This window comes from Babylonia areolata, chromosome 23 (genome assembly GCF_041734735.1).
Source record: "Babylonia areolata isolate BAREFJ2019XMU chromosome 23, ASM4173473v1, whole genome shotgun sequence".
NCBI lineage: Eukaryota > Metazoa > Mollusca > Gastropoda > Neogastropoda > Buccinidae > Babylonia > Babylonia areolata.
In genome coordinates this window covers 40,001-64,374 of record NC_134898.1, presented here as the reverse complement: position 1 = coordinate 64,374, position 24,374 = coordinate 40,001, and the positions used below count along the sequence as shown (strand labels likewise).

Genomic DNA, 24,374 nt, shown 5'->3' with positions numbered 1-24,374 from the left:
AGCGTGAACTTATCTATCCAGTCAACGTGCTCTGCAGGATTCCTATAGATAAAGCCTATAAGAAACCGTTCCGATTTTTTAAAGTGTACCTGGATCCATACTGATTCAACATGGTGGTTTTCGAGTGATTGAATTCTTTTGAATCTAATATGTTCATGTACATAAATAAGTAAACCTGTTTCCTTTGGATTGAAAGGATCCTTACGAACGACATTATATCCAGGCATGGTTAGGTCAGAGTCTGACATATGTTCTGATAATCTTGATTCACCAAATCCAAAAATGTGAAAGTTTTTTTCCAAAATTATTCAATATATCAGAAACATCAGATAACTTATTAATTATATGATTAATATTAAGAAAGCCTACTCTCAAACCTTCTCCCAATGGCCATGCATCGCACGTCTGGGGTGTGTTAGCATTCATGATTATCTTAAGCTGACAATATAAGTAATGAAAAAAACAGTAAACAAGACACAGGACAATCTAGATTATATGGGAAAAGTAACAAAAAATAATAATGTCAAGTAGATAGCAATCAAATTGAGAAAAAAAAGAGTAAATTCTGAAGATCAAACACTATAAGGAATGAAACAATCAATCAAGCGGAACCAATTAAATGAGCAAATTATGGGGTAAATAACAATTTCACCTTATGATAACAGGCTAATAATATATAATGACAAATGAAAGCTATTATATATAGAGAGAAAAATCAGGACTCCTCAATCGTATCAGTGGCACTAATATCAATGGGCAAGGCAACTTATCAGTTGATCCGGCACATGTGTGAGCAACCACAGGGGTTTATAATTACAAAGAAAAACAAACAACTCATACTTCATGCGCATGTGCAAGTTAACCCCAACCCTCCCCCCACCCTCCCCGATATTTCGATACTTGCAACAACAACAAATAGGGCAGGAGCGGGTTCAAACTCGGTCCCTCGCGGAGACTGCATTGGCAGATGAGCGTCTTAACCATTCTGCCACCTTGCTTTTCACTGTTATCAGTATTACTCAGCTGTACTGTTGATGTGATGTACTGTTGATGTGATGTACTGTTGGTGTCATGCACTGTTATGTACTGTTGATGTGATGTACTGTTGGTGTCATGCACTGTTATGTACTGTTGATGTGATGTACTGTTATGTACTGTTGGTGTCATGTACTGTTGATGTGATGTACTGTTGGTGTCATGTACTGTTATGTACTGTTGGTGTCATGTACTGTTGATGTGATGTACTGTTGGTGTCATGTACTGTTATGTACTGTTGGTGTGATGTATTGTTGGTGTCATGTACTGTTGATGTGATGTACTGTTGGTGTCATGTACTGTTATGTACTGTTGGTGTCATGTACTGTTGATGTGATGTACTGTTGGTGTCATGTACTGTTATGTACTGTTGGTGTCATGTACTGTTGATGTGATGTACTGTTGGTGTCATGTACTGTTATGTACTGTTGGTGTCATGTACTGTTGATGTGATGTACTGTTGGTGTCATGTGCTGTTATGTACTGTTGGTGTGATGTATTGTTGGTGTCATGTACTGTTGATGTCATGTACTGTTGGTGTGATGTACTGTTATGTAGTTGGTGTGATGTACTGTTATGTACTGTTGGTGTGATGTACTGTTGGTGTCATGTACTGTTGATGTGATGTACTGTTATGTACTCTTGATGTAATGCACTGTTGATGTGATGTACTGTTATGTACTGTTGATGTGATGTACTGTTGTCATGTACTGTTGATGTGATGTACTGTTGGTGTCATGCACTGTTATGTACTGTTGATGTGATGTACTGTTGATGCGATGTACTGTTGATGTGATGTACTATCAGCAGAACACAGAAAACAAATTACTCAGCAGAACACAGAAAACAAATTACTGAGCAGCGGCATGAAAGGGGTGTGGGAGGGAATGAAACTGGGTAGATACAAAGGTAGAAAGGGGGAGGGGGGGGGGAGAAACGGTTTTATCATCGGAAGAAGAAGCAAACAAGCTGAATAACTTTTATGCTCGCTTTGATCGTCACGATTTTAGCGCAGAAAAACAATATTTAAGTGATATTTTAAATGTTAAGAAGGACGAATGCATTGTCTCTGAAGAGGGAGTGCTTTCATAATTAAAAAGAGTAAAACCAAAGGACCTGGTCCTGATATGATCCGAACAAATACACTGAAATACTGTGCAGCTCAACTCTACAAAATTTTAACTATTATTTCTAATCAGTCTTCTTATCAGTGCAAAATATTATCTGGAAAACTTCCTGCATTATACCTGTACCCAAGAAAACACAAGTTTCTTGTATGAATGATCTCTGTCCTGTAGCATTGACTTCTGCTGTGATGAAAGCCTTTGAGATTGATACTTGTCTATTTGCACGAGTCTGTCAAACCATTTTTAGATCCCTTGCAATTTGCATACTGGAGGAACAGATGTACGGATGATAATACGTTTGTTTTGAACAAAATCTATGAACACCTGACAAATCAAATACCTGTGTCCGCCTAATGTTCTTTGACTTTTCTAGTGCTTTTGATACCATTCAACCTCATCTTTTAACAAAGAAGCTTGTGCACATGGAACTCGCTTTTCCGACGTTTTTATGCGGTTTTGACTACCATACTTAAAGGCCCCAGTTTGTAAAATTAAATGATTTTATTTCTACTGTTTCAGCTACAAACACTGGTGCACCACAAGGCAGTGGTCTCACCATTTTTATTCACCTTGTATACGGCTGAATGCAGAAATCTGACCAATGCGTGTCCACTCGTTACGTTTGCAGATGACTCCGCAGTGACAGGACTTATTACTGATGACGATGATCCTGACTACCGAAGTGAAACTGACAAGTTTGTGAACTGGTGTGATAAAAATTACCTTGAACTGATTGTTGGCAAAACGAGAGTTTGTAATCGACTTCAGAAAAGAAAAATCAAGTTTAAGTAAAATCATCAGAAAAAGTAGTAGTTGAACAAGTGGACTCCTACAAATATCTTGCTGTTGTAATCGACAGTAAGCTTTCTTGGAATGAAAACACCAATACTCTTATTAAAAAGACCAATAGTCGCATGCACTTCCTTAGAAAAATGAAGTCTTTTAATGTGTGCAAACGGATACTCCAGATGTTTTATACATCTGTTGTCTGCAGCGTTTTAACTTACGGCGCCGTGTGCTGGGGAGAGAACTTGACCAAACATGACAAAGACAGGTTGGAAAAAAGACATTGGGAAAGCGGGTGGGGTGGTGGGTATCAGACAAGACACCTTTAGCGACATGCACACTAGAAAACTGACACAATCATTTTGACAGACGAAACACCCCACTGCATGATGACGTTAGTAGCAGACGCTCAGACACAAGTGGCAGATTCAGAGCTCCACGCGCAAGAACATCTCGTTACATTAATTCATTCATTCCTACAGCCATTCGCGCACACAGTCAAAACAAGCAGTACTCACTCGTAGGACTGTGACTATATATGTATATATATCTCTTTTTTTTGTTGTTGTGCAATAACTTAAGGCCTTAACGTGTGCGTGTGCGCGCGCGCGCGTGTGTGTGTGTGTGGGTGTGTCGTCGTCGTCGTCGTCGTCGCCTTCAGTTTAACATCTTTCCACTTGAAGTGATATTAACGTGTGTGTGTGTGTGTGTGTGCGTGTGTGTGCGTGTGTGTGTGTGTGTGTGTGTGTGTGTGTGTGTGTGTGTGTGTGTGTGTGTGTGTGCGCGCATTTTACTTATATATACGATCTATGGAGTCAGGTCAGGGGCATAGCCCTTGTTACTGGTACCATGTAACCAGGTACTACCTGCCGCATGTGAAGTCTCCCAACGACGGACCAGGCGGAGGAGGAAACCTTTCCCAACGGCTGTGAAGGCGGAAGAGGATGACCAAAGGGCAGGGGGAGCTCTTATCCTTGGCTGGAAGTCCTCCTAGGAGACGGAGCTCCGAAGAAAAAACCTGCACCTACCGAGGCCGTTCTACACGTGGCAGTATCTGCACCTGTGGGACTCTGAGCGTCGGTAGGCGAGAGAGTGGGGAAGGGACTGCACAATTCCTCTTCACTAAAAAAAAGGCACATGTGCTGGTCAGGCAACCAGGCTAAAGTCGGAACGACGAGCTAGCCCTTCAACACCCAGCTTTCCCAAGCCCTGTGGAGATGGAGAAGTGGTAACGGGGACAGGCAGAAGATGCTGCTGGCAGTTCCTAGTCACGACTCTGCACGCAGGCGGCTGTGGGGTGATGGTCGTCCGCCGTAGACTGGGGCAGATGCGGCGCCCGTATCCTCCCACAGCGTCAGAGCAGCCCTTTTTAAGGACAGCACTGCTCTCCCCACATGGGGAAGGGGAGATAAAAGGATCCCTAAACAAAGCCTGGCTCACCTAGTACCTAGTAGGAAACCGCACCTACTTGGACATCCAACACTAACGGTCGAAAACAGAAGAAATGAACCAGGAGTCATGCCCTGACTCTGGGTGCCTGGAATGTCCGCACCCTTTTGGACAGACGACAGACCAGAAAGGCGCACAGCACTCATTGCTAGAATGCTTGATCGCTACCAGGTGGACATAGCAGCCCTGAGCGAAACCAGGTTTGCTGGTGAAACCCAGCTGGAGGAAGTTGGAGGGGGCTACACCTATTGCACTGGGAAGCCAGATGGCACCCCAAGAACCCCAGGCGTGGGCTTTGCCATACAAACCAAACTTGCACGACAGCTTGACAGCCTTCCACGTGGGATAAACGATAGGCTGATGACCCTGCGTCTGAAGTTGTCCAAGGATCGCTTTTCCACAGTCATCAGCTGATATGCCCCGACGATGACCAGCCCTGATGACTTCAAAGAAGCTTTCTACGAGGAGCTCAGCTGCACCATTTCAGCGGTAGACAAAAAGGACAGGCTGGTCATCCTTGGGGATTTCAATGCCCGCGTCGGCATGGACTTTTAAGCGTCGCCAAAAGTCCTAGGACAGCACGGCACTGGCAAGTGCAACTCCAACGGACTGCTTTTGCTCTCGCTCTGCGCGCAGCATGCACGGACCATCACCAACACCCTCTTCCAACAAGCGGACAAGTACAAGAACACATGTATGCACCCCCGCTCCAAGTAGTGGCATATGCTGGACTATGTGATTGTCCGGCAGAGGGACATAGGTGATGTTTCCATTACACGCTGCATGAGAGGAGCAGTCTGTTGGTCGGACCATTGCCTGGTACGCAGCAAGGTGAACATCAGACTTGCACGCAAGCTCCAACCAACCAGGCAGAAACCCCCTAGGAAGCTGAACATCCACCACCTCCCTATCACCAAGGATATGTTACAGCAGCAAATCCAAGCAGCTCTCCAAGAAATTCCTGCATCAACTGATGTAGAAGAGGTATGGAGCACCTTCAGAGATGCTGTGTACACAGCAGCAGCTGACTTACTCGGTTTTGTACAGAGGAGCCACAAAGACTGGTTTGACGAAAACGACTCTGGAATCTCCAAGCTCCTGAACACACTGCATATACGGCATCAGGATCACATTTCCGATAAAGACTGCCAGAGGAAGAAGAACCAGTACTTGCAAACCAAGCAACTCGTACAGAAGATTCTGCGTGAGATGAAGAACACCTGGTGGGAAAGTCCGAAGAGCTTCAGTCCGCTGCTCCATGATGCGGAGAGTCATAGGATCAACCTCTGTCCGGGCCTTGGACCAGACCACCCTCCTGACAGACAAAGACATCCTTGCCCGCTGGGCAGAGCACTTCAACACCCTCCTCAACAGGGATTCGTCCCTATCTGACGAGGTAATTGCAGCCCTCCCACAGCCACCAATCAATGACTCGCTAGCTGCCCCTCCCACCAAGGCCGAGACCCGGAAGGCCCTGAAGCTAACAACGTCAAGAAAAGCACCAGGAGCGGATGGAATCCAGGCTGACGTCTACAAGTGTGGAGGCGAGGTGCTGACAGACAAGCTGATCGCCCTGTTCCAGTCTATCTGGGAGAGAGGGGAGGTCCCCCAGGATTTCAAGGATGCTTCAATTGTCTACATTTACAAACGGAAGGGAGACAAAACATCCTGCGATAACCACAGTGGAATCTCTCTCTCTGCATCGCCGGCAAGATCTTCGCCCGCATCATACTGAACAGACTGGTTGACTGTCTCCAACACAATCATCCCTGAAGAACTGAAGCACAGTGCGGCTTCCGCTCAGGCAGGGGAACATGTGACATGGTGTTTGTCGTACGTCTGATGCAAGAGAAGTGCCGTGAGCAGAACAAGGAGCTCCACATGGTCTTAGTAGACCTGATCAAGGCCTTCGACACGGTGAACCGCTGTGGTCTGTGGAAGATCCTCCTAAAGTTCGGCTGCCCAGAGAGCCTAATCCAACTGATTGCGTCTTTCCACGATGGCATGCAGGCGAGAGTACAGGAACATACGGACATGTCGGATCCGTTCCCTGTGGTAATGGAGTGAAGCAGGGCTGCGTCCTGGCACCCACACTGTTCTCCATTCTCCTCTCTGCCATGCTGATTGACGCCTTTCAAGTCTGTGACCGGGGCATCTACATTCAGTTCGCTCTGATGGCAAACTTTTCAACTTGTGGTGACTCCACGCCAGGTCCAGGGTGTTTGAGGCACTGTTGAAAGTTCCTCTTCGCTTATGACTGTGCGCATGCTGCACATACCCATGAGGACATGCAGTTCATTATGGACAGGTTCTCAACCTCCTGCAAAATTGGACTCACCATCAGCCTCAGCAAGACCGAGTCCATGTACCAACCAGCTAGCTCACAGAACGCCAGTGCCCCCCCCCCCCCCCCCCCCCCCCCTCACCCCGCACCTGCAATCAAGATCGATGACACAGAGAACCAGTCATTCGACAAGTTTTGCTACCTGGGCAGCACCCTATGCAGCAACGGAGCCCTTGATGCAGAAGTGACGCTGCGCATCGCCAAGGCCAGCTCCGCCTTCGGCAGACTCAACAACAGGCTGTGGAACAACAAAGGCATCAGGCTCAGCACCAAAATCAAAACCTACAGAGCTGTGCTGACCACTTTGTTGTACTGCTGTGAAACATGGACGACGTACCGCCGTCACATTCAACAGCTTGAGCAGTTTCACCAGAGATGCCTACGAAAGATCCTCGGCATAAAGTGGCAAGACAGGGTCTCCAACCTTCAGCTCCGAGAGAGGAGCGTCCTGCCCAGCATCGAAAGCCTGCTGATCCAGTGCCAGCTGCGCTGGACAGGACACGTTGTCCGCATGAAAGACAGCAGGATCCCGAAGATGCTCTTGTATGGCCAGCTGAAGGAAGGCCACCGCGAACTTGGAAGATCCTGCAAGCGCTTCTCCTTGAAGACAAACCTCAAAGCCTGTGACATAGACATCGGTTCCTGGGAATCTGATGCCCTTGACCGCTCTCGCTGGAGGATGTGCTCTGGTGGCATAAAGACGTTTGAAAACAAGAGAACGCTGGCCATTAAGAAGAATCGTGAGCGAAGGAAGCAGGGCTCAACTTCTGGAGGCGTTTTCCCTTGCAACCTCTGTGGGAAGTGCTGCGCATCCAGAATCGGCCTCTTCTCCAATATGAGGACTCACACCGACAGATAAGGCTGCCTGCCTACCCATCCGTTGGTCCGACGGGAGACTCCTTCACGATCTATCTCCTGGATCTGTGTGTGTGTGTGTGTGTGTGTGTGTGTGTGTGTGTGTGTGTGTCTTGGTGTATATATATATATATATATATATATATATATATATATATATATATATATATATATATGGTTGTACAATACCTAATGGTCTTAACATGTCTGCGCGCGCGCGAGTGTGTGTGTGTGTGTGTGTGTGTGTGTGTGTGTGTGTGCATTCTATTTAAGTTATATTTACCATTTATTTGTTGGATGTTTCTTATTTATAAATATTATTTTGCAATACCCTGTTGTCTTAGCGTGTGTATGTGTGCGTGAGGGGGAAGGGGGGAGGCTTGTTTTAGTTTATCGTCAGCTATTGAAATTCTTATTTGATTGTGCATGATAATTTTATGTTAGTGTTTACAACGAGCCTGTGCTTGCACAGGTCAATTTCCATGTGTATTAATAAAGTGGTTTTGATTTTAATGATTGATTGATTGATTGATTGATGTGATATCCTCTGATATGGTGTACTGCTAAGTGACATGTATTGTTGATAGGATATCATATGATATGATGTACTGTTGAAGTGATATGGTGTATTGTTGATATATCTTCTGATATGATGTACTGTTGATGGGATATCATATGACATAGTGTACTGTTAATGTGGTGTTGTAATGATACGGTGAACAGATTATGTGACATCCTGTGATATGGTGTACTTCTGATGTGATGTGATGTAATCAACATGATCATGGTCAGCGTGGTGCACTGTTGATGTACTGTAAAGGACTATGGTCAGCATGGTGTACTGTTGATGTGATGTACTGAGCAGGTGCACGATCAGCATGGTGTACTGTTGATGTGATGTACTGAGCAGGTGCATGGTCAGCATGGTGTACTGTTGAGGTGATGTACTGAGCAGGTGCATGATCAGCATGGTGTACTGTTGATGTGATGTACTGAACAGGATCATGGTCAGCATGATTAATGTTGATGTGATGTACTGTACATGATCGTGGTCAGCATGGTGTATTGTTGATGTATTTAAAGGATCATGATCAGCATGGTGTACTGTTGATGTGATGTACTGAACAGGATCATGGTCAGCATGGTGTACTGTTGATGTGATGTACTGTACAGGATCATGGTCAGCATGGTGTACTATTCATGTGAAATACAGGATCATGGTCAGCATGGTGTACTGTTGATGTGATGTACTGTACAGGATCATGGTCAGCATGGTGTACTATTCATGTGAAATACAGGATCATGGTCAGCATGGTGTACTGTTGATGTGATGTACTGAACAGGATCATGATCAGCATGGTGTACTGTTGATGTGATGTACTGAACAGGATCATGATCAGCATGGTGTACTGTTGATGTGATGTACTGAACAGGATCATGGTCAGCATGGTGTACTATTCATGTGAAATACAGGATCATGGTCAGCATGGTGTACTATTCATGTGAAATACAGGATCATGATCAGCATGGTGTACTGTTGATGTGATGTACTGAACAGGATCATGATCAGCATGGTGTACTGTTGAAGTGATGTACTGAACAGGATCATGGTCAGCGTGGTGTACTGTTGATGTGATGTACAGGATCGTGGTCAGCATGGTGTACTGTTGATGTAGTCTACAGGATCATGGTCAGCATTGTGTACTGTTGATGTGATGTACTGGATCGTGGTCAGTATGGTGTGTGTGGTTCGTCCGTCGGCATCGACGAGGACCATCTAGTCACCTTGGGGGTGGGTGGTTTGGGCTCTGTGGGTGCGCAGATGACTGGTCAGGCCAATTCGCGCCCGGAAGGTTCTGACGCAGTGTGGACAGGGGATGGTGGCGGCTGTCGGGGACTTGCTGGCACTGCTTTTCCTGGCCTGTCTGCGTTGCTCTGCTGCAGCGATTCTTTTGGCCTCACAGGATTTGGCGCCGTTGTGGACAGCTGAACGTCACTTTGGTCTGTCCATTGCATTCAGCTCCCAAGTGTCGTGGCTGATGTTGAACGCCTTCAGAGAAGCTTTCAGAGTGTCTTTGAAGCGCTTCTTTTGGCCTCCATGGGAGCGCTTGCCATGTTGGAGTTCGCCGTACAGCAGTTTCTTGGGGAGCCGGTGGTCTGGCATGCGAACTACATGGCCTGCCCAGCGCAGCTGGGCCTGCATCAAGATGATGTAGATGCTGGGCAAGTTTGCACGAGTGAGCACCTTTGTGTCAGGGATCTTCTCTTGCCACTTTATGCCGAGAAGTTTTCTGAGGCTGGTGGTGTGGAAGTGGTTCAGCTTTTTGGCGTGGCGTTTGTAGACCGTCCATGATTCACATCCATAGAGCAGTGTGGTGAGAACTATGGCCTTGTATACTTTGAGCTTCGTCTCCAGGGTGATGCCTCTCCCGTTCCAAACGTTCTTATGGAGTCTGCCGAAGGCAGCGCTGGCTTTAGCGAGTCTGGCATTCACCTCGTCGTCGAAGACAACTGTGCGAGAGAGTGTACTGCCCAGGTATGTGAACTTGTCCACCGCGTTCAGTCGTTGCCCGTTGATGAAGATGTTTGGTTCAACGTAAGGCTTTCCTGGAGCTGGCTGGTGCATCACCTCAGTCTTCTTTGTGCTGATTGTGAGGCCAAAGTTGTCACAGGCAGCAGAGAACTTGTCGACGTTGTGTTGCATGTCAGCTTCGGAGGCAGCGTTGAGAACGCAGTCATCAGCAAACAGGAAGTCGTTGGCGGTGTCTGTCCTCAACTTGGTTTTTGCTTGAGGCCTCCTGAGGTTGAAGAGTGAGCCATCTGTGCGGTACCTGATGCCAATGCCTACGTCAGCGTCTCTGAAGGCATCTGTCAGCATGGCTGAAAACATGAGACTGAACAGGGTGGGGGCAAGAACACACCCTTGCTTGAATCCGTTGGAGACAGGGAATGGTTCCGAAGTCTCTCCGTTGTCTTGGACTCGGGCCAGCATCCCATCGTGTAGTTGCCGTATGATGGTGATGAACTTTCTGGGACATCCGTACTTCGCCAAGATTCTCGAAAGGCCATCTCTGCTAACAGTATCGAAGGCCTTGGTCAGATCGCCATAGGTGGAGCAAAGGTCGGCGTTCTGTTCCTGACACTTCTCCTGGAGCTGCCTAGCAGCAAACACCATGTCGATAGTCCCGCGTTCTTTCCGGAAGCCACACTGGCTCTCTGGTAGGAGACCTTGCTCAAGGAGCGCTATGAGACGTTGAATAGCACTCTGGCCAGAGTCTTGCCTGCGACGGACAGCAGGGATATTCCACGATGGTTGTCACATGCCTGACGATTTCCTTTGCGCTTGTACAGGTGTATGATGGAAGCGTCTTTGAAGTCCTGTGGAACTGCCTCATGCTGCCAGATGAGCTGGAACAGCTGATGAAGCTTCTCAGTCAGCACCATACCACCTTCTTTGTAGACCTCAGCTGGAATTCAGTATGGTGTACTGTTGATGTGATGTACTGTACAAGATCATGGTCAGCATGGTGTACTGTTGTGATGTACTGGATCATGGTCAGCATGGTGTACTGTTGATGTGATGTACTGGATCATGGTCAGCATGGTGTACTGTTGATGTACTGAACAGGATCATGGTCAGCATGGTGTACTGTTGATTTACTGAACAGGATCATGGTCAGCATGGTGTACTGTTGATGTACTGAACAGGATCATGGTCAGCATGGTGTACTGTTGATGTGATGTACTGTAAAGGATCATGGTCAGCATGGTGTAGTGTTGATGTACTGAACAGGATCATGGTCAGCATGGTGTACTGTTGATGTACTGAACAGGATCATGGTCAGCATGGTGTACTGTTGATGTACTGAACAGGATCATGGTCAGCATGGTGTACTGTTGATGTACTGAACAGGATCATGGTCAGCATGGTGTAGTGTTGATGTACTGAACAGGATCATGGTCAGCATGGTGTACTACGGCCTGGGACTGAACGTGGGCAGCCTGTCGGGCAACCTGTACCTCAACTTTCTCTACGCCAACATCGCGGAGACGCTGTCCTACGTCTTCTGTCTCGTCTTCCTCTTCCGCATCGGCCGCCGGCCCCTGCACTGCTTCACCATCATCGGGGGCGGTTTGGCCTGTGTGGCCATCATCTTCCCCGTCATCTACGGCACTGAGGGTCAGTGGGGGTGTGTGTGTCGGGGAGGTGGGGGTGGGGATCTGTGTGCGGAGGGGGGGGGATGATGGTGGTGGCGGGGGCTTTCTGTGTGTGTGTGTGGGGGGGGGGGGGGGCATCATCTTTTAACGTCATCGATGGCACTGAGGGTTCATTCATTCGTTCATTATTTTAACTTTTTTCAACTGTATGTTATTTTAGACGAGGGTCAATGTGGTGGGTGTATGTGTGTGTGGGTGTCTGTATGTCTGTGTGTGTGTGTGTCTGTATCTGTCCGTGTGCGTCTGTAAATGTGTCCGTGTCGGTTTCTTTGTATCCTTGCTCGTGCGAAGTGTCGTCCTGAACTGAGTGTTTGATCCGTGTGCAGATGAGGAGTGGATCACCATCACGCTGTCCATGATCGGAAAGTTCGGCATCTCTGCCGCCTTCGCCATCATCTACGTGTTCTCTGCAGAGCTCTTCCCCACGCTGGTCCGCAACTCCGGCATGGGTAGCAGCTCTCTAATGGCCCGCATCGGCGGCATTGCCTCCCCTTACGTTGCCGACCTGGTGAGGGACTGGCTTGGTGTCAGGGGGTAGGGTTGGTGTCAGGGGGTAGAGTTAGGGTTGGGGTCAGGGGGTAGGGTTGGTGTCAGGGGGTAGGGTTGGGGTCAGGGGGTAGGGTTGGGGTCAGGGGGTAGGGTTGGTGTCAGGGGGTAGGGTTGGTGTCAGGGGGTAGGGTTGGGGTCAGGGGGTAGAGTTAGGGTTGGGGTCAGGGGGTAGGGTTGGTGTCAGGGGGTAGGGTTGGGGTCAGGGGGTAGGGTTAGGGTTGTGGTCAGGGGGTAGGGTTGGGGTCAGGGGGTAGGGTTAGGGTTGGGGTCAGGGGGTAGGGTTGGGGTCAGGGGGTAGGGTTAGGGTTGGGGTCAGGGGGTAGGGTTGGGGTCAGGGGGTAGGGTTAGGGTTGGGGTCAAGGGGGTAGGGTTAAGATGGGGGTCAGGGTTAGGGTTGGGGTCAGGGGTAAGGGTTGGGGTCAGGGGGTTAGGGTTGGGGTCAGGGGGGTAGGGTTAGGGTTGGTGTCAAGGGGGGTAGGGTTAGGGTTGGTGTCAAGGGGGTTAGGGTTAGGGTTGGTGTCAAGGGGGTTAGGGTTAAGATGGGGGTCAGGGTTAGGGTTGGGGTCAGGGGGTAGGGCTGGGGGTCGAGGTCAGGGATTAGGGTTGGGGTCAGGGGTTTGGGGTGGGGTTGGGGTCAGGGGTTTTGGGGTCGTGGGATTGGGGTCGGGTATCCAGGTGTAGGGTTGGGGTCAGAGTCAGGGGGTGGGGTCGGGGTCAGGGGGCTGGGTTGGAGTCAGGGGTTGAGATTTAGGGGGTAGGGTTAAGGTCAGGGGGTAGGATTAAGGTCAGCCTCAGGCGTTAGTCAGATTTAGGGGTTAGAGTTAGGGTCAGGGGGTAGGGGTCAGGGGTTACATTCAGGGAGAGTCAGGGTCAGGAGGTAGGGGTTATGGGTTAGTCAGTAGCAGAGAGTATGGGTTTAGGTCCTGGTCAAGGGGTAGGACTATGACCACCAGAACAGCAGAGGAGGCATCTGCTGTCCTCACTATCTGGGCAAGAATTTGATTATGGCAGAGAGTATCTTGCCCACTCTCTCGTATAAAGGATGTTTAGGACAGATGGCGGTGGGATGGTCCCCAAAGGCCAGCTACCCCCTAAAGCTTCAGCACAAAGAACCAGTGCAATCGTGTCTCCTTTTGTCAGTCATAGCCCTTCACAAAAGACTGAAAAGGACTCCCCATTACAGTGGAGAGACCACTGATCATTAAGCTCTCTTTTGCTGTTGGCCCAACAGTATAGTTATGTCAATCTGTGATATAAACTGAGCGTTGGGGGTAGGGGTAGGTTCATGGGGTGGGGGTTGTGGGTTAGGGTCATTGGGTAGGGATTATGGGTTAGGGTTAGGTTCATGGGGTGGGGGTTGTGGGTTAGGGTTAGGGTTAGGTTCATGGGGTAGGGGTTGTGGGTTAGGGTTAGGGTTAGGTTCATGGGGTAGGGGTTGTGGGTTAGGGTTAGGGTTAGGTTCATGGGGTAGGGGTTGTGGGTTAGGGTCATTGGGTAGAGTTAGGTTCAGTGGGTAGGGTTAGGGTTACGGGTTAAGGGCTATGGGTTCGGGTTAGAAATAGTGGTAGGGTCAGGGTTAGATTCAGCGGGTAGAGGTTATGGTTTAGTGTCATTGGTTAGGGGTTAAGTTCAGGGGTAGGGATTAGGTTTAGGGGGTAATGATTATGGTTTAGGATTAGGTTCAGGGGGTAGGGGTTATGGTTTATGGTTAGGATCACGGGGTAGATGTTATGGTTTAGGGTCATTGGTTAGGGTTAGGTTCAGGGGTAGGGGTTAGGGTCAGGTTCAGGGGGTAGGGGTTAGGGGGTTAGGGTTAGGTTCAGGGGGTAATGATTATGGCTTAGGGTTAGGTTCAGGGTTAGGGTTAGGGTTAGGTTCAGGGGGTAATGATTATGGTTTAGGGTTAGGTTCAGGGGCAGGGGTTAGGGTTAGGGTTAGGTTCAGGGGGTAATGATTATGGTTTAGGGTTAGGTTCAGGGGCAGGGGTTAGGGTTAGGGTTAGGTTCAGGGGGTAATGATTATGGTTTAGGGTTAGGTTCAGGGGTTAGGGTTAGGTTCAGGGGGTAATGATTATGGTTTAGGGTTAGGTTCAGGGGTAGGGGTTATGGGGTTAGGGTTTGGGTTAGGTTCAGGGGGTAATGATTATGGTTTAGGGTTAGGTTCAGGGGGTAAGGGTTAAGGTTAGGGTTAGGTTCAGGGGGTAAGGGGTAGGGTTAGGACTGGTGGTAGGGTCAGGGTTATGGATTATGGGTTAGGGTTAGGTTCAGCGGGCAGGGGGTAAGGGGTAGGGTTAGGACTGGTGGTAGGGTCAGGGTTATGGATTATGGGTTAGGGTTAGGTTCAGCGGGCAGGGGGTAAGGGGTAGGGTTAGGACTGGTGGTAGGGTCAGGGCTATGGATTATGGGTTAGGGTTAGGTTCAGCGGGTGGGTGTTATGGGTTCGTGTCTGGGTTACGGTTAGGAAGGTATATAACTTGGAAGATTTTTCTCCGTCAGAGAGTTTCGGGATTTATTTTTGTACTTCGCGCGTGCGTGCGTGCGTGCGTGCGTGCGTGCGTGTGTGTGTGTGTGTGTGTGTGTGTGTGTGTGTGTGTATCTGTCTGTCTGTCTGTCTGTCTCTGTCTGTCTGTGTGTTTCTGTCTGTCTGTGCTTGTGTACACGCTTACGTGAGTTCTGGTGTGTTTAGAGAAATGTGACAGACGAATGTCAGTGCAGTAGTAGTGCAGTAGTAGTAGAGCAGCAGCAACAACAACAGCAGTCGTCTCGTTGTCATGTTGGTAGCCATCCTGACGGTGGTCAGTAATGAACGGCCTGTGTGTGTCTGTCAGGGCTACTTCGTCAGCGGAGATTTCGGACTGGCGCTGCCGTCCATCATCTTCGGGGGACTGTCGGTGCTGGCGGGGATCTGTGCGCTCTTCCTGCCGGAAACACTCAACAAGCAGCTGCCCGAAACCATTGAGGATGCCAAGGAATTTGGGAGGTGCGTGTGCGTGTGCGTGTGCGTTTGTGTGTGGAGTGCGTGCATGCGTGTGTGCGTGCGTTTGTGAGGGAATCGGGGAAGAAGAGAGGGAGAGAGAGGGAATGGGGGGGGGGAGGGAGAGGGGGTGGGGGAGGGAGAGACAGAAGGGGTGGGGGGAAGGAGAGACAGAGGGGGTCGGGGTGGGGGGAGGGAGAGACAGAGGGGGTGGGGGGAGGGAGAGACAGAGGGGGTCGGGGTGGGGGGAGGGAGAGACAGAGGGGGTGGGGGGAGGGAGAGACAGAGGGGGTCGGGGTGGGGGGAGGGAGAGACAGAGGGAGCAGCAGAGAGACAAAGTGGATGATACAGACATCTGACAGCAGTCGTTGGCAACAGGAATATATACTGAGACAGCACTTGTTATCACCAGGAACATTGACATGTGACAGCAGTTGTCAGCGTCACGGAGATTGCACACACACACTCTCACACTCACACTCACACACACACACACACACACACACACACACACACACACACACCAAGTAAACATTACAACTCAAAACGTCAGTCTGCCGGCAGAAAAAATGTCCTAGCAACGGGGTTTTTTGTTGTTGTTTTTTTTGTTTTGTTTTTTGTTTGTTTGTTGTTTTTTTGTTTGTTTGTTTGTTGTTGTTGTTGTTGTTGTTTTTTGTTGTTTTTTTTTGGGGGGGGGTCGGCAAACTGACGTTTAATTTGAGTTGTATCTTTACTAGGTGTGTGTGTGTGTGTGTGTGTAAAGCCTACGATCAGGTTTGGCACAAACGTCTGTTATACAAACTGAAATCAGTTAGAATATCTGGTAATCTCCATTGGTATATAAAAAGCTTTTTATCTGATAGAATCATTTAAGCAAGGGTGGGAACACATTCGTTGCCACATAAACTTGACATGGGAATTCCACATGGCTCAGTTATAGCCCCTATTCTCTTTAATATTCATATTCAGGATATCCCAAAGGTATTGACAAATCTTGTAGTTTTAGTACAGTATGCTGATGACATATGTATGCGGATGGGTGTCAATCTAAACAAAGTCAACCCCACAAAGAGCACAGAATTACATACATCGTTTGTATCAATCTGATCTTGATAACCTTGGTAACTATATGTTTAAAAATTGTCTAGCTTTGTCGACTGAAAAAACCATGTATGATGTTGTTTAACTCAGGTGGTAACCCATCTAGCATATCCATTTTTAAATTGCTTGGTGACGTCATTGATTATAAACAGGCGGTGAAGGTTTTAGGTGTTATCTTACTTCAAAGCTGACATGGAACACTCACTTTGATTACATCTTAACAAAGACAAGGAAAAATATCAATTTGATGAAAATCATAAGCCGCTTACCCTGGGGAATGGATACAAAAACATTGATTCATCTTTCCATGGCCCTTGTGAGATCTATGATAGTCTATGCACAAGAAATAATTTTCAGTACACCTAAATATCTATTACAAAAGATTCAAAGTGTAGACTGTAAGGCTATCAACATTGCCCTCGGAGTGCCCTCTCATGCATCCAACCAGGAAACGCACAAAACAGCCGGAATTCTTCCATTAAATGAACATCGTGAGTCAGCAACAGAAATATTCGCTGTGAGATACACTTCAATGACAAAAAAATCATTGCTGATGAACTGACAATAAGATCTGACATTGGTTTTTTTAAAAGAGCGAAAGCCACTTCATCACTAGAAACAGTTGCAACTTACGTTTCAAATTTGTTAAAAGAATCTGATGTTGACATGAAAGAGTTAACTGCAAAACCATATCATTCTCCTGTTCCTTTTTGGAAAATGTTGAAAGCAGATTTTGATATCAGTTATTCTGAAACAAAAAAGGAAGAAAACATCAATATCACGACAACTACTGCCAGAATTCATATAGCAGAAAAATATCCGAATCATTTCCATATATTTACAGATGGATCTGTTCTTGATGACAAAAATGTTGGTGCGGCTTTCTATATTCCTGCCTTTAAAATTGAAAAATCTTACTTTATCGGAAAATATCTTTCCATCTTCACGGCTGAGCTAATTGCTATTACACAAGCTCTGAACTACTTAGTGAGCCATCAGATAGTTTTCTGAAAATAGCATTCTTTGTTTATTCCAAATCAGTACTTTATGCTCTAGAATTATTTAGCCTTGAAACAAGACCTGACTTAGTTATTGAGGCAAATCATTCGGTACATTGTTTGAGGATTAAAGGGACTGAGGTAAGTTTTTGTTGGGTGCCTTCTCATGTTGGCATTCATGGCAATGAAACTGCTGATAAAGCAGCTAAAAGAGGAGCACAAGATTCAGAAAAATCGACAAAAATACATGTCCGCCTTTCTGAAAAAGAGGCATACACTTTGTTTGAAAAAAAATCAGTATGGGGTCGATTTTATAACCGATGAAGGGAAAAGTTTTTAAAACATAAAGGGACACTATTCCCCGAGAATATTATTAAAGAAAAGATACCGAATCCATCAGCATGCTATATAAGGTTAATAACCTCTACTTTCTTCCGCATAAAACTTGATGCGCTGAAGACAAAGTATAGTAAAAATGTTACAAGCATCTGTGGTAAGCAGTTCAACTTGCATCATTGTTTCACTGTCAGCAGTTACGTACCTTCTTGCTCAAGTATTTCAAAGATAATAGCTATTCTGCAGATGATTTTAGAAAAGTTATTTCTGACGAGGTTCTTATGGTCGGACTTTCACAGGCATTAGGTCATAGCCCTATTTCTACATTCCTTTAATGTAGTTCAGAATTGTGTTAACGGTTTCTAATAATTATTGTCATTATAAAATTGTTACTGTAAAATGTAATTGCAAGTTAGTTATGCATTTTTGGTAGTTTTTCTACTTTTTCTCCCCTCCCCACCACCAGCCCCACCCCCTTGCCCCTCCCCCTCACCCCCCTCCCCCCGACCCCCCTCCACACACGCCCTTTATTTTATTTATTTTATTTTAATTTTTAATCGTCTAATATCACTGATGGGGAAAAGATGCTAAACTGAAAAACGAAGACACACAGTGATCACCACCGTCACTGTCTGTACCCAGGGACCAGAACAAGAACGCCTACGCTCTGGAACCAGTGGCCAGCGATAAGGACAGGAAACCGGGTGGATACTACACCCGTTACTAAAGCCTGGATTCTGTCCACCCTACACCTGTTACTACAGCCTGCATTCTTTCCACCCTTTACTACAGCCTGCATTCTGTCCACCCTACACCCGTTAATACAGCCTGCATTCTGTCCACCCTACACCCGTTACTACAGCCTGCATTCTGTCCACCCTTCACCCGTTACTACAGCATGCATTCTGTCCACTCTTCACCCGTTACCACAGCCTCCACTCTGTCCACCCTACACCCGTTACTACAGCCTGCATTCTGTCCACCCTACACCCGTTACTACAGCCTGCACTCTGTCCACCCTACACCCGTTACTACAGCCTGCATTCTGTCCACCCTACACCCGTTACTACAGCCTGCATTCTGTCCACCCTACACCCGTTACTACAGCCTGCATTCTGTTCACCCTACACCCGTTACTACAGCCTCCACTCTGTCCACCCTACACCCGTTACTACAGCATGCATTCTGTCCACCCTACACCCGTTACTACAGCCTCCACTCTGTCCACCCTACACCCGTTACTACAGCCTGCATTCTGTCCACCCTACACCCGTTACTACAGCCTGCATTCTGTCCACCCTTCACCCGTTACTACAGCATGCATTCTGTCCACCCTACACCCGTTACTACAGCCTGCATTCTGTCCACCCTACACCCGTTACTACAGCCTGCATTCTGTCCACCCTACACCCGTTACTACAGCCTGCATTCTGTCCACCCTTCACCCGTTACTACAGCATGCATTCTGTCCACCCTACACCCGTTACTACAGCCTGCATTCTGTCCACCCTACACCCGTTACTACAGCCTGCATTCTGTCCACCCTTCACCCGTTACTACAGCATGCATTCTGTCCACCCTACACCCGTTACTACAGCCTGCATTCTGTCCACCCTACACCCGTTACTACAGCCTGCATTCTGTCCACCCTACACCCGTTACTACAGCCTGCATTCTGTCCACCCTTCACCCGTTACTACAGCATGCATTCTGTCCACCCTACACCCGTTACTACAGCCTGTATTCTGTCCACTCTTCACCCGTTACTACAGCCTTTATTCTGTCCACCCTTCACCCGTTACTACAGCCTGTATTCTGTCCACCCTTCACCCGTTGCTACAGCATGCATTCTGTCCACCTTTTACGACAGCCTGTATTCTGTCCACTCTTCACCCGTTACTACAGCCTGTATTCTGTCCACTCTTCACCCGTTACTACAAACTGTATTCTGTCCACCCTTCACCCGTTACTACAGCCTGTATTCTGTCCACTCTTCACCCGTTACTACAAACTGTATTCTGTCCACCCTTCACCCGTTACTACAGCCTGCATTCTGTCCACACTACACCCGATATTACAGCCTGTATTCTGTCCACCCTTCACCCGTTACTAAAACCTGCATTTTGTCCACCCTACACCCATTACTGCAGCCTGTATTCTGTCCACCCTTCACCCGTTAATAAACCTACATTCTGTCCATCCTACACCCGTTACTACAGCCTGTATTCGGTCCACCCTACACCCGTTATTACAGCCTGTATTCTGTCCAACCTACAACCGTTACTACAGCCTGTATTCTGTCCACCCTTCACCCGTTACTACAGCCTGTATTCTGTCCACCCTTCACCCGTTACTACAGCCTGTATTCTGTCCACCCTTCATCCATTACTAGAGCCTGCATTCTGTCCACCCTTCACCCGTTACTACAGCCTCCATTCTGTCCACCCTTCACGTTTTACTACAGCATGCATTCTGTCCACCCTTCACCTGTTACTACAGCCTGTATTCTGTCCCCCCCCAACACCTGTTAAACAGCCTGCATTCTGTCCACCCGTTACTACAGCCTGCATTCTGTCCACCCTACACCTGTTATTACAGCCTGTATTCTGTCCACCCTACAGCTGTTACTACAGTATGCATTCTGTCCACCATATACCTGTTATTACAGCCTGTATTCTGTCCACCCTACAACCGTTACTACAGCCTGTTTTCTGTCCACCCTACACCCGTTACTACAGCCTGTATTCTGTCCACCCTACACCCGTTCCTACAGCCTGTATTCTGTCCACCCTACACCCGTTACTACAGCCTGCATTCTGTCCACCCTTCGTCCGTTACCACAGTATGTATTCTGTCCACCCTTCACCCGTTACTACAGCCGGTATTATGTCCACCCTTCACCCGTTACTACAGCCTCTATTCTGTCCACCCTACAACTGTTACTACACCCTGTATTCTGTCCACCCTTCACCCGTTACTAAAGCCTGTATTCTGTCCACCCTACAACCGTTACCACAGCCTGTATTCTGTCCACCCTTCATCCGTTACTACAGCCTGCATTCTGTCCACCCTTCACCCGTTACTACAGCATGCATTCTTTCCACCCGTTACTACAGCCTGTATTCTGTCCACCCTACACCTGTTACTACAGCCTGTATTCTGTCCTCCCTACACCTATTACTACAGCCTGCATTCTGTCCACCCTTCACCAGTTACTACAGCCTGCATTCTGTCCACCCTTCACCCATTACTACAGCCTGCATTCTGTCCACCCTTCACCCGTTACTACAGCCTGCATTCTGTCCACCCTTCACCCGTTACTACAGCCTGTATTCTGTCCACACTACAACCGTTACCACAGCCTGTATTCTGTCCACCCTTCACCCGTTACTACAGCTTGTATTCTGTCCACCCTTCACGTTTTACTACAGCCTGTATTCTGTCCACCCTTCACCCGTTACTACAGCCTGTATTCTGTCCACCCTACACCCGTTACTACAGCCTGTATTCTGTCCACCCTTCACCCGTTACTACAGCCTGTATCATGTCCACCCTTCACCCGTTACTACAGCCTGTATTCTGTCCACCCTTCACCCGTTACTACAGCCTTTATTCTGTCCACCCTACACCTGTTACTACAGCCTGTATTCTATCCACCCTTCACCCGTTACTACAGCCTGTATTCTGTCCACCCTACACCCGTTACTACAGCCTGCATTCTGTCCACCCTTCACCCATTACTACAGCCTCCATTCTGTCCACCCTTCACCCGTTACTACAGCATGCATTCTTTCCACCCGTTACTACAGCCTCTAATCTGTCCACCCTACACCTGTTACTACAGCCTGTATTCTGTCCACCCTTCACCCTTTACTACAGCCTGCATTCTGTCCACCCTTCACCCGTTACTACAGCCTTCATTCTGTCCACCCTTCACCCGTTACTACAGCCTGTATTCTGTCCACCCTACACCCGTTACTACAGCCTGCATTCTGTCCACCCTTCACCCGATACTACAGCCTGTATTCTGTCCACCCTTCACCCGTTACTACAGCCTTTATTCTGTCCACCCTACACCTGTTACTACAGCCGGTATTATGTCCACCCTACACCCGTTACTACAGCTTGTATTCTGTCCACCCTTCACGTTTTACTACAGCTGTATTCTGTCCACCCTTCACCCGTTACCACAGCCTGTATTCTGTCCACCCTACAACCGTTACCACAGCCTGTATTCTGTCCACCCTTCATCCGTTACTACAGCCTGCATTCTGTCCACCCTTTACCTGTTATTACAGCCTGCATTTTGTCCACCCTTCACCCGTTACTACATCCTGCATTCTGTCCACCCTATACTACAGGTTGTATTTTGTCCACCCTTCACCCGTTACTACAGCATGCATTCTTTCCACCCGTTACAATAGCCTGTATTCTGTCCAACCTACACCTGTTACTACAGCCTGTATTCTGTCCACCCTTCACCCTTTACTACAGCCTGCATTCTGTCCACCCTTCACCCGTTACTACAGCCTGCATTCTGTCCACCCTTCACCCGTTACTACAGCCTGTATTTTGTCCACCCTACACCCGTTACTACAGCCTGCATTCTGTCCACCCTTCACCCGTTACTACAGCCTGTATTCTGTCCACCCTTCACGTTTTACTACAGCCTGTATTCTGTCCACCCTTCACGTTTTACTACAGCCTGTATTCTGTCCACCCTTCACCCGTTACTACAGCTTGTATTCTGTCCACCCTTCACCCGTTACTACAGCCTGTATTCTGTCCACCCTTCACCCGTTACTACAGCCTGTATTCTGTCCACCCTACAACCGTTACCACAGCCTGTATTCTGTCCACCCTTCACCCGTTACTACAGCCTGTATTCTGTCCACCCTTCACCCGTTACTACAGCCTGTATTCTGTCCACCCTTCACCCGTTACTACAGCCTTTATTCTGTCCACCCTACACCTGTTACTACAGCCTTTATTCTGTCCACCCTTCACCCGTTACTACAGCCTGTATTCTGTCCACCCTTCACGTTTACTACAGCCTGTATTCTATCCACCCTTCACCCGTTACTGCAGCCTGTATTCTGTCCACCCTTCACCCGTTACTACAGCCTGTATTCTGTCCACCCTTCACCCGTTACTACAGCTTGTATTCTGTCCACCCTTCACCCGTTACTACAGCCTGTATTCTGTCCACCCTTCACCCGTTACTACAGCCTGTATTCTGTCCACCCTACAACCGTTACCACAGCCTGTATTCTGTCCACCCTTCATCCGTTACTACAGCCTGCATTCTGTCCACCCTTTACCTGTTATTACAGCCTGCATTTTGTCCACCCTTCACCCGTTACTGCATCCTGCATTCTGTCCACCCTTTACTACAGCCTGCATTTTGTCCACCCTTCACCCGTTACTACAGCATGCATTCTTTCCACCCGTTACTACAGCCTGTATTCTGTCCACCCTACACCTGTTACTACAGCCTGTATTCTGTCCACCCTTCACCCTTTACTACAGCCTGCATTCTGTCCACCCTTCACCCGTTACTACAGCCTGCATTCTGTCCACCCTTCACCCGTTACTATAGCCTGTATTTTGTCCACCCTACACCTGTTACTACAGCCTGCATTCTGTCCACCCTTCACCCGTTACTACAGCCTGTATTCTGTCAACCCTTCACGTTTTACTACAGCCTGTATTCTGTCCACCCTTCACCCGTTACTACAGCCTGTATTCTGTCCACCCTACACCCGTTACTACAGCCTGTATTCTGTCCACCCTTCACCCGTTACTACAGCCTGTATTCTGTCAACCCTTCACGTTTTACTACAGCCTGTATTCTGTCCACCCTTCACCCGTTACTACAGCCTGCATTCTGTCCACCCTTCACCCGTTACTACAGCCTGTATTCTGTCCACCCTTCAGCCGTTACTACAGCCTGTATTATGTCCACCCTTCAACCGTTACTACAGCCTGTATTCTGTCCACCCTTCACCCGTTACTACATCCTGCATTCTGTCCACCCTTCACCCGTTACTACAGCCTCCATTCTGTCCACCCTACACCCGTTACTACAGCCTGTATTCTGTCCACCCTTCACCCGTTACTACAGCCTTTATTCTGTCCACCCTACACCTGTTACTACAGCCTGTATTCTGTCCACCCTTCGCCCGTTACTACAGCCTGCATTCTGTCCACCCTTCACCCGTTACTACAGCCTGCATTCTGTCCACCCTTCACCCGTTACTACAGCCTGTATTCTGTCCACACTTCACCCGTTACTACAGCATGTATTCTGTCCACCCTTCACCCGTTACTATAGCCTGTATTCTGTCCACCCTTCACCCGTTACTACATCCTGTATTCTGTCCACCCTTCACCCGTTACTACAGCCGGTATTATGTCCACCCTTCACCCGTTACTACAGCCTGTATTCTGTCCACCCTTCACCCGTTACTACAGCCTGTATTATGTCCACCCTTCACCCGTTACTACAGCCTGTATTATGTCCACCCTTCACCCGTTACTACAGCCTGTATTATGTCCACCCTTCACCCGTTACTACAGCCTGTATTATGTCCACCCTTCACC

The 24,374-nt window shown here is 48.0% G+C and overlaps 1 protein-coding gene across 7 annotated transcripts in view; it reads left to right on the top strand.

Annotated features, from left to right (window-relative positions):
• The window catches only part of LOC143298117 (organic cation transporter protein-like), a 128,702-nt gene extending 109,615 nt beyond the window's left edge, over positions 1–19,087 (top strand). For 5 of the 7 annotated variants that reach the window (XM_076610818.1, XM_076610819.1, XM_076610825.1 and 2 more), the window contains 4 exons: positions 11,550–11,776; positions 12,141–12,322; positions 15,191–15,342; positions 18,414–19,087. In XM_076610818.1, coding sequence (XP_076466933.1) covers positions 11,550–11,776; positions 12,141–12,322; positions 15,191–15,342; positions 18,414–18,498 — 646 coding nt within the window. In that variant the 3' untranslated portion in view covers positions 18,499–19,087. The remainder of the gene's footprint in view (positions 1–11,549; positions 11,777–12,140; positions 12,323–15,190; positions 15,343–18,413) is intronic. The other 2 variants (XM_076610822.1, XM_076610820.1) reach the window with 1 other exon arrangement.
• Positions 19,088–24,374: the final 5,287 nt, after the last annotated feature.